At 34.6% G+C, this 17,540-nt stretch overlaps 1 protein-coding gene across 1 annotated transcript in view; it reads right to left on the reverse strand.

Annotated features, from left to right (window-relative positions):
* Nucleotides 1-270: 270 nt before the first annotated feature.
* Nucleotides 271-17,540, reverse strand: part of LOC126768797 (uncharacterized) — a 38,596-nt gene continuing 21,326 nt past the window's right edge. Inside the window, exons 4-6 of the mRNA XM_050487140.1 lie at nucleotides 12,454-12,587; nucleotides 4,349-4,553; nucleotides 271-892 (exon numbers count right to left, since the gene is read on the reverse strand). Of these exons, the coding sequence (XP_050343097.1) occupies nucleotides 798-892; nucleotides 4,349-4,553; nucleotides 12,454-12,587 (434 nt within the window). The 3' untranslated portion in view covers nucleotides 271-797. The remainder of the gene's footprint in view (nucleotides 893-4,348; nucleotides 4,554-12,453; nucleotides 12,588-17,540) is intronic.

Raw genomic sequence — 17,540 nt, forward strand, 5'->3', positions numbered from 1 at the left:
TAAATTATTGTAAGTACAAATATTTTTAAGTTCAATTAACCTGAAAACCTGAAAAATAATAATGATACCTTATACTGTATTTATTAATTCTTAAAATATTTTGTTTCATTTGGATTTTAATAAAGTTTCATCCCACGCTTACAGATATTGTATACGTGGGTGCGGTTTAAATACACTTCCTGATTATTTTTTACTATTTCTATACTCTTGAAAATATTAAAAGGAAATAAATAAAACAAAATTCTTATAGTCTTATTTCATTATATTTAATAAAATAATAAAGATCAAACACATATGAAAATTACGTCAACATTTCCAATAAATATATACGTACAAGTTATTTACTAATATATTGCAATAATAATAAAAAAAAAAACCATCTATATTTTATTTACAACATTCATAATATTATCTAAGAAGGCGTTTCTAAAAATGTTTTATTTACAGCCACGAGACATAGTAAAAAGCTTACTGACCGAATTAGAAAACTTAACAATTGACTTTTCCATTTTACTAATCAAAATTTTTATTAAAATAAACTATTTCACATGATATATAAATAAGCATCGATGACTTATATCGAGATATGTGTTTGATATGACAATTTTACATAAAAACAAAATCCCTGATTAGCTATCTATGTTACTGAAAAGAAACACTTAAATCTTCTGAAGAAATTAACTTAACCTAAGTTATTACTAACGTAACTAGCCGACGTGCGTAAACGTTGTCCTTCAAGGGATGAGTGATTCTGACAGTGTTGTAACGAAGTTAATAATAAGAAATAACATAATTTATCACGTTTGCGTTATCACAAGAGAACTAAAAACTTGGAAAACAGAGAGAGTTAATAACATTATACTTAATGTAGATGCCGCGCTTGAGCTCCGCACTGAAACAAATAAGACAATTATTATTAACGTTAATGGGCGTAACTTTTCGTGAATATAATAATAATAGCTTCTTTCAAAACTTTGTTTTGGTGGCCTCTTTAAATTTCAATAAGTTTACACGCTTAGAGCTTGTTAGAATAGCTAATAAGTTGAGCTCGTTGTCTTTAGTTACAATTTTAATAACAACACGTATTTTGAATGTTTAATTACTAAATTATAAGCAAAATAATAAAAATAAAATATAAACATAAAAAAGGCAAAACAATTCACGAATACATAAGCAACAGAATACGTAACGAAACTTATTGTAGAAAACGTCGACTTTAACTCATATTATAATGACTCGCGGCCCGGTAACGCTGTCAAGGCCATTTGCGCCAATAGCAACAAGTCGAGAAAAAAAGTTCCTACTATATTTGAATATATATTTTCGTTGGTTCGTCTTTTCAAACGGGAGAGTAGAAACAAAACGATGTGACTTGAGGTACTGAGGTAATTTACGTCGTAGAAGAATATGAGAATAATTTCGAAGATGGCCTTTCTCAAATAAGACTTGCCAACTGTGCGTGACATAATATGAAAGTGCAAATGTATGTGCCCAAAAACAACTCATTCTCATAATCTGATGGGATGGGATGCCAAATCTGACACGTCCAAAAAAAGGTTCTGGCGCAGACGTTACGTGCTTTCCAAGACATAAGACTATCAAAACTGCCAGCATCCATACTGCGAGCTGGTACTATGAATTTCTCAACAGAAGAACCCATTAACATTTTACGGGTCCAAACAGGCCTTGAACTCAGGACCTAGGGATCAGCGGGCTTAAAAGTGAGCTACTAGGCCAACGATGACAATTCGAGTTGTAAGTTACTTGGCATTTAGTTAAGGAATTAATGGCATGATGACTCAATATACTATAGTAAAATTAAAAATGAGTTTTGTGTAGTATTCGCATTATTAAATAGTCTCATTTGAAACTTGCATGGTTATAACCATGTATGCTATACATTTCTAAGCAGCGTTGAATATCGTCTTTATAAAAGGCGGACGCTACGATTGTTGATAATATGAACAGTGTGACACTGACACAAATCCCTTTCAAATACAATGTCATAAGAAAACGGACTTTGTTAAGAACCGTATTCGCTTATGATTTTTGGCTTACTATTATTATTATTACAGGCTAAGCAGGTTTTGGTGAATCGTCTTTATGATATAGGCCCTTGGTACCCAGAGCCCAAGTCAGCTTTATTTTTTCGACAGCAAAGTTCTTTTTCTAAAGTACCAGTTATATAATAGAGTTGGATGTAGTTTTACATATTCCCTGAATATGTTCGAATGATAAACGCCATCTCATTCACGCAAAGTATATATGAGTAAGATAACAATATTTCTATACCATCAATAAAAGTATTATACTCGAGTATTTCTTGAAGAAGATTAAGAAACTTCAGAAAACGATTTGATAAATCGATGTGAGAGATATAAAGCCACATAAAATGCTGCAATTTATAAAATTGGTACATAAAATTTCCGAAAGGACTGAGTGGTTAGAAGATGTGGAACCTAACCGAAGACCAGGGTATGATTCTGAGCAATCACCAAATATATTTTACATGCTAAATATACTTTATTGGTCTAGGGACGAAATATAAGGTCGCAGAGCCTGAGGTCCCGGGTTGAAACCAAAATTCGGGCCGATAAAAAGGTATTGGGGATTTTGTGTCAAAAATTGGTCAGTAGCAGCCCAGAGCATAAAAGTTAGAAGTGCCGTTATATTGCCGTTACATGGAAAGTAAGTAAAGCCGTTGGTTCTGCGCCTGAACTCTTAACGGTCGTTGCGGATTGCCGTCTCATTGGATTACGCTCATAGTGAGGAATAGAGAGTGCCTTTATATTTGCGTAAAAGAAACGATGTCGTGGTCGAAATCGGAGAGCATCATAATTCAAATGCTATTCATTTAATCCAGGGCAAAGGAAAACATCTTCATAGCCTGTATAAAAAAATAGAACAAGTTGGCATTTTTCAAAAGAATCAGGTATATAATAATAACATGTAATGAAATAAATTTAAAAAAAAATCAATCATTATTTATATTAGTGAATTTGAAAATTTTGAAAGATGATGGATTATCATTTATATAAAAAAGTGACTCGATTTTTAGTGTCCAATAAAATCTGAATTAAATTAATATTTTTTCAAATAGGTTCTTAAAAGCACTTTTGTTTACAGGATAAAATTGAATGCAAAGCAATCACTGGTTCGAAGCGTAGAACCTACCGAGAAAAACCGATAAGGAACTCAATAATTACTTGTCTTCTAAAATTAAATCTGTATATAGAAATCGATATATTTTGTATCTACTTGTTTTTAACACAATATTCAAATATAATATTAATTTTTTTTTAAAAAAGAAGTCAACTACCGCTATGTTTCTTTTGCTGGTTCTTTTCGGGTCTGAGGTATTCACTTTCCGAACCGGTGGTAGATTTTTGACAATCAATCAGATAGCTTAATACTTTTATGATGAACAATCTTTTTGAATAGAATTAATGAAAAAACATTCTAGTGGTAGAAAATTCAAATGGTAGAAAAAAACTGGTAAAACTGTTTCTATATTAAAAACTATATTATCTTATATTTTCTATCTCCATTTTACTTCAGTGCCAAAATAGTACAGAATGGTTTGTCGATCGATGTTGAAACGATACTTCGACAAAATGGTGATTTGTATGCTGTATTGTACAAAGACAATTTATAGTTATACGACATCTAAAGAATTTTCCATAAAATTGTATAAGTAAGATAGTAAAGCTCCTCAATCCAAGTTGGCTATATAATATTAGATATTTCATTCCAAGCTGGTCATTGCTATTCATTGTGTAATAGTTATTATAAATGTTGGCCATCGTTTAACCTTTAGACTACGTTGGCGATTGAAGTTGTATTTACACCATATATTTCTTTTGGTGAGACAAAAATGATCATAGTTATACCCGACTGATGTATAATTTTGATGATAACAAACGGACACAAAAATTGTTTTGTTAGTAATATAATATATACCACCCTAAAAAAATTCTTTCACGGTGGCCAAGCCCAACCTAGAATTTATTTTGAAGTTTACACTTTTATTGCGAATTCTTCTTAGAGAAGAAAAGAAAACTTCAAGGTCAAGAAAAGAAAGAAAAGAGAGGTCTTACTCGAAATGAGCTGCATATAATTTAATTAATCACATTATGTATTTATTTATTTCACATTATATACTATATTATCAGCTAAGTTGGCCAGCGTTTAGAAGTAATTTTTAACCGAAGCAAGGGAAAGCACCTTAATTTAGGCCATGTCGTGGTAGACGATAAAATAATGATGATGATGGAGGCCTCCTTTCCTCAGCAGCTGGGTATGGCATAGTTGCTGGTTCTTATTTTTTTAATTTTATGTATGAACTTACCCAATAACATTGCTTCTTTGCTATCAGCAAGCTGACTGTTGCCAACAACAGCTTCGCTGCCTTCTCGCCACGCGAGGGCTACTCGAGCCGTGCAACGTACTTGCATTGTTCTTCCAGTCGGCACACGTAAGCCAAGTGCTGTCGATAGTAAGCCATGCGCGTGTTGGATTGGTTGATATTCCACCAGCAGCTTCGGGTCTGTAACCTGTGACGCAATAAAAAACAAACAGCGTTAACCAACAAACATTAATTGGAAGCAATTTTAATCGCATAAGCTGGTGTAGTAAATCATACGTCGAAAAAAAAAATTGTAATATAAAAAAGTGCATTCTTTTATTACTTGATTTAATAAAAAAAATTAAAGGAGGAAGTGTATAATAACTCCTTCTTTGGTCTAGTGGCAAGATATATATAATAATAATAATAATGTCCTCCAGACCGATTTTGGCCACGGCAATCTCAAGAGAGATTAGCTAACTACGCAGGAGATATTATAGTGCACAAGTGTGTGCGCAAACACAGGTACTCTCTCTATTCCCTTACTCTCATAATCCGATGAGACGGCTATACAACACGACCGGAAAGGGTTCAGGCGCAGGACCAACGACTTCACGTGCTTTCCGAGGCACGGGAGTGTATACACTTCCAACATCCAGACGAGAGCACGTAATGCCGTTGGACCTGAACCTGAAGTCTCTTCGGCCGTATCGGATTTACTGTCCTATAAGATTACGAGCGTGAGGTAATAGAAAGTGCAAATAGTGCATACCTTAGTTTTTCTTGAGAATAATTGGTCAGGAAGATATATATACATAAGTATATTATGTTAAGCTATACATTTTTTTTTGTTTATTTTCCACCTTATTTGCATTGGTCTCGTTAGCAGATCCAACGTGGTCTCATTTTTATTTCAATAGTGTTGGACATTAACAAGATTTTTATAAAATCAGTTTCACTTCTGGATATCAAATATGTATTAGTTTGTACATGTATGTATTCGAATGAATATAATATTTCTTTTTATTTAATTGTGTGACTCAGAAATGGTTAATTATTATCCGTAATACCACCCCACTTGCACTACACACTGATAGTGCTTTTGATTTGTATGTGTGGTATATAATAAAGTTGAAATATATACAGTGAAACAAAGAATAGTTGTAGTAGTATATATGCCTCATCTCTAGTATGTATATTATTTGGTGGTAGGATATTGTGCAAGTCCGTTTGTCACCACCCACTCGTCAGTGACAGTAAAACAGTAACAGCCTGTTAATGTCCCACTGCTTGGCTAAGGCCTCCTCTTCCTTTTGAGGAGAAGGTTTGGAGCTTATTCCACCCCACTGCTCAAATGCTCCAGAATTTCAATGAAATTAGACACATGCAGGTTTCCTCACGATGTTCTCCTTCACCTTTAAGCACGAGATGAATTATAAACACAAAATAATCATATGAAAATTCAATGGTGCTTGCCCGGGTTTGAACCCTTGGCGACAGTGGAGGCGATCCGTCCCCACTTGAGTCGCTGGGTAACGAGAAAAGGCGGCACACTGACCTTCAGACTGACTCAGGTGCTTACTGGACATGGGTGCTTCGGTAAGTACCTGCACGGAATAGTCAGGCGGGAGGTAACGCCCTCCTGCCACGAGTGTGGTGCGCCTACGGACACGGCATGCCACACTCTGATGGAGTGTGCCGCTTGGGGGCCTCAGCGCCTTTCCCTGGTGACTTTAATCGGCGGAGACCTTTCGCTGCCGAGCGTGATAAATGCCATGCTTGGTAGCGAAAGGTGCTGGATGGAGATGGTCTCCTTCTGCGAAAATGTCATGTCGCAGAAGGAGGCCGCGGAGCGGGAGCGCGAGGAGAGTGCCTCCGCTGACCCGCTTCGCCGAAGAAGACCGGGAAGAAGACGCCGGCGCTATGCGCATCTTCTCCTCCCGCCGTGAGTGTCGCCGGGGCCAGGGGGTCTCTGTACCCCAAGTACCCCCTAGGATTTGGAGGCCCGCAGAAGCGGGCCAACCGTCGGGACGGCACGGTAGTATGCGCAAGCGATCCCGTGACGTCCCCCGACAAGATGGAGTGGGTACCGCTGGTTTTTTAGTGGGTATTCCGGCGCCTTCAGCGCCGGCGAGTCCCACATACCCCCCCACCTCATGTGGGGGAAACACATAAATGTGTTTTTCCAGCGAGAAAAAAAAAAGGGTTTGAACCCTCGATCATCGGTTAAGAGTCACGCGTTCTAACCGCTAGGCCATCTCGGCTTTTACCCACTCGTCAAACAGCCATATTAGTGTGACATAATAGAAGTGTACCTTTCGGCAAATTTTGGATTTATTTTATAATGACATTTTAAGTACCACAAAAAACTTGCTGCAAATAAGTTATTTATTTAAACTGAACTCATATGCATAACCGTAACCGTAACAGCCTGTGAATGTCCCACTGCTGGGCTAAAGGCCTCCTCTCCTCTTTTTGAGGAGAAGGTTTGGAGCTTATTCCACCACGCTGCTCCAATGCGGGTTGGTAGAATTCACATGTGGCAGAACTTCAGTGAAATTAGACACATGCAGGTTTCCTCACGATGTTTTCCTTCACCGTAAAGCACGAGATGAATTATAATCACAAATTAAGCACATGAAAATTCAGTGGTGCTTGCCCGGGTTTGAACCCACGATCATCGGTTAAGATTCACACGTTCTTACCACAGGGCCATCTCGGCTTATCTATATTAACTCATATGCATATAAAATTTTAAAAGACGTTCTTTTCAGAATACTTCATTTAATTCATTTTAACATATGTTATGTCGTAATTGCTTGTATAATTATAAAATAAATGTTAATTAAATAATAGTTTACCAGTTAATTGTGTTAATTTTACTTTATTCACAGTAGCTTGAAAGCTGTCATTGCTTAAAATTTAATAAAAAAAAATTGATATGAAAAATATATGTATGTAAAAAATCACAATATTACTCGTATTAAGTACAATACTCGTTAATCCAGACGTAAAATATTTTACTCATTTACATAACAAAAGAATTTATCAAACTTCGAAGTTTAATAAGAGCCGAAAGGTCGTACAGGCTCCGCGAACAATAGAACTTTGGGAAGATTATAGCCATTATCAGATTGTTAATCAGAAAAGTATTCGAAACTTTTTAAAAGTTAAACCCAAGAAAAAAATCTAAATTATTCTCGCCGCAGTTTTTCGAGTCGTTACTTCATAATTTCATAAGCTATTTGTTGAGATGTCCTTCTGAGACCAATTTTTCCCTTTTATTCATGGAAAAATGGCATATAAGTAGAACTTTACTTTTAATCCATTCTATCAACATAATATTTCACATACTAGTATCCTGAACAAAACATCTTATAAGAATATATATATATATTGTTTTATATATGTATGTTTCTCTCCGGATATTGTGACATGTGTACTGTTACACCTCTTAAATAAACCCAGTGTATTATGCTTATCTATAAATAGTATAAAACAAATTCGCTGTCTGTATATCCGCTAACTTATTTTGAACCAGACATTGGATTTTGATAAGGTTTTCATCAATAGAAAGAACTTTAAACGAGGAAAGTTTAACTGTATGAGTGAATGTTTATATCTCATTGATTAAAAATTGCACGAGATAAAATTATCTTTTATCCGCAAGAAGTCAGGACGGGAAGCTAGCGTACTAAGTTATATAATATATATTGAATAATATTTGAACGTAAAACTACTGATTAAAATCGCTTAAAGTAAATGACACTTAATAATCAGAATTAACTTACAATTAATATATCATTAATCTAGACTTTTTTAAGCATAAACGGCCCGACTTATAAACGTTACTTAGCCAATGTTTAGTGGAACACTCGATTTGACATCCGAAAGAAGAAGACACAGCAGTGTGTTACTAATCGCCCGCTTAATGACATCTATTTATAAGTGAGGCCGAAAAATATTCGTGACGTATCTTTAAAAGGTTGTGGTTAATAGTGTCATTAACCTTTTTACAAAAATGTAGTTCAAAATACATACTATATTATATACGTTGTCTGTTTTGAATAAAAAATAAAAAAAATTATTAGATATGAATCGGATTAGTCGTTTTGTGTGAATCCGAAAAAAAGCTATTATAGTAATAGTAGACCAAAATATCAATTTATCAAATAGGTTTGGTGGAAACATTGAAATAATTCATGAATTTGAATATGACCTTTATACGCTCATTAATCAAATGAATTATACGTCAATACTATCTAGCTATTATCATGAAAGCGACTGTTTGTATTTTTGGATTCTAATACAATTTGACATTATATAGAAGCCGATTCTGATGACAATGAACATATTATACACAATTTATTATAATATCGTGTATTATATACCAATTGTGTATATTTTTATATATTTACTATTTCTACACGGCTTCGCCCGCGTATGACAGGGAGTTGTATACCCTTTGTCTCTTTCTAAACCTCCGACATGTATGAAAAGTGTTATGATGACCGGTCGAGAATGATGAGACTTTTTTATATTAAAGGTAGGTGGAAGAGCATATGGGCCACCTGATGGTAAGTGGTCACCAACGCCCATAGACATTGGCATCGTAAGACATTTTAACCATTGCTTGTATCACCAACCTTGGGATCTCAGATGTTATGGCCCTTGTGCCTGTAATTACAGTGGCTCACTCATCATTCAAACCAGTACACAAGAATACTAAGTACTGCTGTTTTGCGATAGAATATCTGACGAGTGGGTGGTACCTACCCAGACGAGCTTGCACAAAGCCCTGCCGCCAGTAAATAGAAGTAAAGTAACGAACAAAAAAACTCACACATTTATAATATTAGTGAGGATTTCTTTCATGTCAGACAGTCATGAGTTTTATTTTATAATATATGTATACTGTTTAATATAAATCATTATTTAAATTAAATTTACTCTTATATATATACATAATTACATGACAATAATTATATCTATAACTAATATACGTCCGCGTCCTTCTAACACAGTCGTAAGTTTTGCCAATGATGCTCACTCTAAGGAAGATGGATTGAAAGTCGTATTTTTCGTTTCTTTTCAGCTTCTCGAACCTTGGCGGCTCCTTATTATAGTCATTTTTCAAGTTATGATCTATAACGTTATATAACTCAATCATTGCTCAGACTCTTGATTAATCTATCCACATAATATTATGTATATATTACATTCTAATTATGGGTGATGTACGCTGCGTCTACCTATTATTAGAATTCACCTTATGTAATGTAATAATGAATTTACCTTCGGTTGTGCTAACAAATATATAAACATTTTGTAGATATATATATATATATATATATATATATATATATATATATATATATATATATATATATATATAGATCTCGTTCTACCAATATTTGATCCATATGCGTAATTATTACCTATATATATATAGGTAATAATTACGCATATGGATCAAATATTGGTAATAAATATTGGTGCGTAATTATTACCTATATATATATAGGTAATAATTACGCATATGGATCAAATATTGGTAGAACGAGATCTAGTAGCAGATAGGCAGTTACCAGACAACTCTGAAGCGGGTCCTAGTGGAATGCGCAAAGTATTATACTATAGAGAGCAAAACATAGGGAAATTATTTCGCTTGTGGCAGAGAGCATAACGAAGCTTATTTCAAATATAAAATTTACGTCTGCAAGGACATATATATATATATATATATATATATATATATATATATATATATATATATGTATATGGTAAGTGAGCCACTGTAATTACAGGGACAAGGGAAATAACATCTTAGATCCCAAGAATGGTGGCGCATTGGTGATGTAAGTGATGGTTAATATTTCTTACAATGCCAATGTCTATGGGCGTTGGTGACCACTTACCATCAGGTAGCCCATATGCTCGTCCGCCTACCTTTACTATAAAAAAGTCTCATCATTCTCGACCGATCATCATAACACTTTTCATACATGTCGGAGGTATAGAAAGAGAAAAAGGGTATACAACTCCCTGTCATACGCGGGCGAAGCCGTGTAGAAATAGTAAATATATAAAAATATACACAATTGGTATATAATACACGATATTATAATACATTGTGTATAATATGTTCATTGTCATCAGAATCGGCTTCTATATAATGTCCAATTGTATTAGAATCCAAAAATACAAACAGTCGCTTTCATGATAATAGCTAGATAGTATTGACGTATAATTCATTTGATTAATGAGCGTATAAAGGTCATATTCAAATTCATGAATTATTTCAATGTTTCCACCAAACCTATTTGATAAATTAATATTTTGGTCTACTATTACTATAATAGCTTTTTTTTTCGGATTCACACAAAACGACTAATCCGATTCATATCGAATAAATTTTTTATTTTTTATTTATGTATATATATATATATACATAAATAATATATATATATATATATATATATATATATATATATATATATATATATATATATATACAGTAATATATATATATATATATATATATGTATATATATATATATATATATACAGTAACAGCAAATGTCCCACTGCTGGGCTAAGGCCTCCTCCCCTTTTTGAGGAGAAGCTTATTCCACCACGCTACTCCAATGAGGGTTGGTGGAACACACATGTGGCAGAATTTCGATTAAATTAGACACATGCAGGTTTCCTCACGATGTTTTCCTTCACCGAAAAGCACGAGATGAATTATAAACAGAAATGAAGCACATGAAAATTCAGAGGTGCTTGCCCGGGCTTGAACCCACGTTTATCACTCTAATTCTAACCACTAGGCCATCTCGGCTTTTTTTTCTAACTATATAAACATACTAATTTAATTATATACACACGATTTAATTTCCGTTTTTAAACTGGATATAATATGTGATACAATAATACATAATATAAACCAATCCACCTGCAAAATAATTCAAAGCAATATATTATTACTTATTCAAATAATTCTTAGATACATTTCGCAAGAATAAATTTCGGGTTACTCTAGCGTTCTGGTGTAAAGCGGAAAAGTCTTTTCCATGGATTAAGTTAAATATATTGTAATAATAAAACCTACTGAATGCAAAACAGGTTTTTTTAACTCACTAGAAACCTAAAGCATTTCAAAATTAGACGAATATAAAGAAATAGATTTTTTTTAAATAAAAATTCTTAATCGAAATAGAAGTATTACATCCCCTGATTCGGACGACAAAATATCGGAACCTGATAAAAAACTAGCAGAGAAATTCAGCGGTATTTCAAATTTAATAATTTTCCAATTTGTGAAAATAATACACAGAATTTGATCGTTTCTTTACCACGATACATGGAAAACACGAATCATTTGTAAAAATTCAATTTCAACGTAAAAAAAACATTTAAAGAAAACATTAATTTGATCAAATTACGGCCGCGGCGGTAACCCAAACTAGTACAGCCATTAGAACAGGAGATAAAATGATAGTTCATACATTATTATTATTATTTTATAACATAGGTAGGCGGATGGGCAAATGGGCCTGGTGCTAGTGGAATAGGTGCTGTAAGAAATGTTAACCGTTCCTTCGCCAAAGCGCCACCAACCTTGCAAACTAAGATATTATGTCCCTTGTGCCTATAATTACTGACTCACTCACCCTTCAATACGAAATACTTGAATACTTATTAGTGATATTTAGCGGTAGAATATCTAATGAGTCGGTGGTGCTTAACAAGACGGGCTTGTACACAGCCTTACCACCAAGCGAATATATAGCTCTGTGCAACACAATTTCAATCTCTATAAATTGGTCTGATCCGATTATATATTCGGATTGCTGACACAGCCACAAAGTAGCTAGGTTAGGTAACCAATAGGTTTTAGTACTATGGGATGAACGATTTCTGGACGTACATTGTACATATATAACAGCAAGGCTTCGTAACGGTTGTTATTAAAATTTTAATGCAATTTTCTTTTTTTTTAAATTGTGTCAAACCGGAATTTAAGCTCAGGATCTTTATATGTGCAGCCTTATAAGTTAAGTATATCTTACTATTTGAGTGAGCAACTTGTGTAAAATACATACCTTTTCGCCATCAATGTCCCAACTGAGCACTGTCGCTGGATAAGACCGACCTGAAGTGCAGTTCAAGAAAAGGGAATCCCCGCGTCGGTTCTCTTGTTCGTTGCCTGTTATTCTCGGGCCTTCCCGTGGTAAGTCTGCACAGATAAATCAAAATATAATTTAAGTGTAGCGTTAAATCTCTACAGTAACAGCCTGTAAATGTCCCACTGCTGGGCTAAGGCCTCCTCTCCCTTTTTGAGGAGAAGGTTTGGAGCTTATTCCACCACGCTGCTCCAATGCGGGTTGGTGAAATACACATGTGGCAGAATTTCAGTGAAATTCGACACATGCAGGTTTCCTCACGATGTTTTCCTTCACCGTCAAGCACGAGATGAATTATAATAACAAATTAAGCACATGAAAATTCAGTGGTGCTTGCCCGGGTTTGAACCCACGATCATCGGTTAAGATTCACGCGATCTTACCCCTGGGCCATCTCGGCTTTTTTCATCTCTACTAAAATTAAATTGCTACTTCTTCGGTGTCAACAAACGTTGGTTACAATAGCTTCAGTAAGAAATGTTGTAAACATAAAAAAAAAAACAATAAATGCCAGTAGAAGTGAAAACTTGAAACTGTTAATTATATTTGTCTAATTTCCACATCTATTGGCGCTTCAAGTAATAAATCTATTCCTTTTTTAATATGTAATTAGCTTTTTATTTATGTGTAAAAATACACAGCTTAATTTAAAACAATAATATTTAAAATACACATATTATTTGTATATACTGTTAGTATTTACATAAATTTCAATCATTATTATCCTCATTAATTTGCACAATACTTAAATTATTTCAACGATTTCATTATATTAACATTACCATGTAGGTGACGCGAAGCCAAGAGTCCACTCCCTACGATAAACCAACGCAACGCGCGTAATGAAGTTTTCACTTCAAAAATTGCCAACGAAAGTGTAGTGTAAGTGGAAATGCACATGATGAATAAAATGTAACACTAAAACCGGTTAAAAATGTAGGTCACATCCAGAAGAACCGGCTCGAAATTTAGATTTTTATCAAAACTAACAATTTCTCATATTTAAAAAGTAAATATGTAATTTATTATTGGTAATGATATAATTTGACGAGCCGGTTGGCGTGGTTGGTAGAACACTTGCCTTTCACGCCGAAGGTTGTGGGTTCAATTCCCACCCAGGACAGACATTTGTGTGCATGAACATGTCTGTTTGTCCTGAGTCTGGGTGTAATTATCTATATAAGTATGTATTTACAAAAAGAAAAGTAGTATATGTAGTATATCAGTTGTCTGGTTTCCATAGCACAAGCTTTGTACAAGCTTAATTTGGGATCAGATGGCCGTGTGTGAAAAATGTTCCAGGATATTATTATTATTATTATTATAAATTTAGTTACCGTACTAAAATTATACATAAATGCAATCCCACATATATAAGTAACTTATAGACAAGCCTTGGTTTAACTTTGGTTAACGTTTAACAATGCAAAATGTATATACAGTTAGCACAACATTATACAAATTTTTGACAAAACTACAAACAAATATTATACTGCATTTGAACTTTGCTGTAATCTAATTAAACTAGCAAGAACTTTTATACAACACAGGTCACAGAAATGTTAAAAGCTATTGAAAGCGCAGCGGAAATGTCTATTGTTCGGTATTAATACATTAATAACAATACTCATATAACAGAATATTGTAATAAAAATACTCGGACCGTAGATCCGAATTACTTTTTGCTTAACGATTCAATTTCGTGATTTCATTAGCGCTCAGATAATTAAAGGTTTGAAAAAATCCGATCAATGAGCTAAGTCCTACTTTTTCTATCAGAAACGTCAGGGGATTCGCGCTAAAACATACCCGGCTTTCAGTCACAGCTGTACAACATAAGAAATGTTAATAATTTTCTCAATTGAATTATGGAAACCCTTATCAATCATGTTAACTACAGATAAAAAACTTGTTCTTGTAAGTTCTTTTAACTTAGAGCTGGAGGATTATATTGAACATAAAGAGCCGTAGAATAAGAACTTCTATGAATTATTTTACCTTTAAATATGAAATAGTAAATATTTGAAAACAAGTGAAGTAGCAGCCCGCAAAGTGTCCCACCAAGAGCTCAGACCTCCGTTTCTTTTATGGATAAGCTTTTTCCACCACACAGCAATGCGTTATCTATGCCCACATTGTGGTAGATTTTAATTCGACATATGTGCGTTTCCTTAATGTTTTCCTTCTGAGCACGAGATGAAAATTAAGCACATGAATTATAAAAATTATAAATTCGTAATAATTGTTTTATTTGATTATTTGTAAAGCAATTTACAGTAGCTTAGTTACTTTGCATTAGTTTGCTGTATATCAGTTAACATTTGTATTTAAACAAGTTCTTTATATAAAACTAGGCACCGTCCACTCTCAAGTCGATTAATGTTACGCGGAATATAAATAAGAGCCAAGATGGTCCAGTAATTAGAATATGTGAATCTTAATAAAATACTACGGGTATAGGTCTGGGAAAGCACCAATGAGTTTTTATGTCCTATACTCTAACTCTAACAGCCTGTGAATGTCCCACTACTGGGCTAAAGGCCTCCTCTCCTCTTTTTGAGGAGAAGGTTTGGAGCTTATTCCACCACGCTGCTCCAACGCGGGTTGGTGGAATATACATGTGGCAGAATTTCAGTGAAATTAGACACATGCAGGTTTCCTCACGATGTTTTCCTTCACCGTAAAGCACGACATGAATTATAATCACAAATTAAGCACATGAAAATTTAGTGTCCTTTACAAGTGCTTATAATTAATCTCGTGCTTGGCAGTGAACTACAACATTGTATTACGAGCATGTGTCATGTATCTTGAATAAAATTCTGTCACATAGTATTCCACCAACCGAGAGGGAAAGTTCTTAGGACACCAGTAGCACATCTGCAGCTGCATTGAGTAAATATAAATAAGGGTTAGACAGGGGTTACTGGTGAGCGTCACGGTAGCATGCAAAAGCGATCCCGTGGCGCTCCTCGTTAAGACGGAAAGGGTACCGCTGGTTTTTTAGTGGGTATTTCGATGTTCGGGGCGCACTCGGTGCCTTGAACACTGGCGAGCCCCACATACCCCCCCACTATTCCCGTGGGGGAAACGCGTAACGCGTTTTTCCAGCGTTAAAAAAAGAGGGTTACTGGTGTAATAAATAATAATTTCGCGCGTAGTGAACTCGATGACAAACTGTTATCACGAAAAAAATCGAGTCTTTTTAATATATATATATATATATTATTAGCAAAAAAGTAAATTGGAACATAAACTCAATAATAATATTTAGATAGGAAACTCGGCAAGTGCTTATGGTTCCTCGATCAAATCCGAACTGAGCTTACTTTAATTACTAATACTAGCATTAGCACTAGTAACTCTCTTATGAGATGGGATGGAAAACCAAGGTGAATAAGAAGAAATCCGGACAAAAAAAACGTTTACTTTCCGTGGCGACTGGACCTTACTGGCCGGTATACGGTGACCTTAAGGGGCAACGTATTAATAATAAAACAGCTGTAACACTCTTTATTAAACTAAATATTTCCATACTAGTAAGTAACTTGTTGTTATACGATGTTATTAATATAGGAATAACTGTTAAAAACATAGACATAGCTTGCAAAATTAGCAGGCTGAAGTGGCAGTGGGCTGGTCACGTATGTCGTAGGACCGATGGCCGTTGGAGCAGACGAGTCCTAGAGTGGAGACCGCGAATCGGCAAGCGCAGCGCAGGTGGACCGACGACCTTAAGAAGGTGGCGGGCACCAACTGGATGCGGAAGGCGGAGGACAGGGAGCTTTGGCGCACCTTGGGAGAGGCCTATGTTCAGCAGTGGACAACGATTGGCTGTTGATTGATTTGATTTGATTGTTAAAAACATAAAAATTTCAATGATTACCAACTTTTGAATATAAAACACGTTTGAAGTGGGAGTAGGTGCTCGTTTTTTTCGTCAAAACCGAAACGCCGCACTGGGGCTTTTAATCGCATTGCTACAGTGAGCAAGAACATTGTAATATTGTGTTACTAGTATATTTAGTTTTTGACTCTAGTGGCTAGGTATAAGGTTCAAACCGCAAATGAGGCCAGTAAAAAGATACTGGGTTTTTCTGTCGAAAATTCTCAGTATCCTCGACTCTTGAAGTTGGAAGTACTACTTGAGAAAGCATGTAAAATTGGTCCTTCACCTGAACTTCTCATGGTGGTGTCAGCTTGCTGTCGGTGGATTACGAGAGTAAAGGAATAGAGAATGCGCCTGTAGAAAGTTTGCGCACACACTTGCACTATAATATTTCATGCGTAGTTGGCTTATCTCTCTTGAGAATTACCGCTGTGGCCGAAATCGGTCACGAGGACATAATCATATTTAGTTTTTACAAAGGGTAACTGAATATCATTCTTACGCGCATCAAAACGGGGACATCTAAACGATTTTGATAAAATATGTTTTATAAATTGATCATTAAACTATTATCATTAAAACCCATTATTATTATGATTTGAAACTGCAGTCGTCGGTTAAGATTCACGTGTTTTATCCAATTTGTCATTTTGATTCAGGAAAAAGTCGAAAAATTAAATATTTTAAGCATTATAAAATATTGAAGACAAAAAGTTGATGTGTATCATTTCATGGCAGTCAAAATTTATTTTCTGCCAAATGGAATTGAATAATTCAATTCGGTAAAGAAATGTAGACTCCATCACCGTATTAATAAAAGGCATTTTTAATTTAAAAGAACAAATATTAAACTTTTACGCGATAAATCCTTGTGAAATAAAAACTGGAGAAATAATAAGATGTATTAATTAATAGTGATGATGAATTTCAGACCGACTTCGGTCACGGCGGTATTAGAGTGTAAAAATACTGGCGCAAAATCAAACTTAATTTATTTAAATATATTGTGTGAGCCTAGCAATCAATTTTAAATTGTCATTTTAAAAGGTTGAATTTAATATATATATTTATAAAAATGAACTATCGCTTATCGACATTGGCGTTGTAAGAAAATTTA

This window comes from Nymphalis io, chromosome 5 (genome assembly GCF_905147045.1).
Source record: "Nymphalis io chromosome 5, ilAglIoxx1.1, whole genome shotgun sequence".
NCBI classification, from domain to species: Eukaryota; Metazoa; Arthropoda; class Insecta; order Lepidoptera; family Nymphalidae; genus Nymphalis; species Nymphalis io.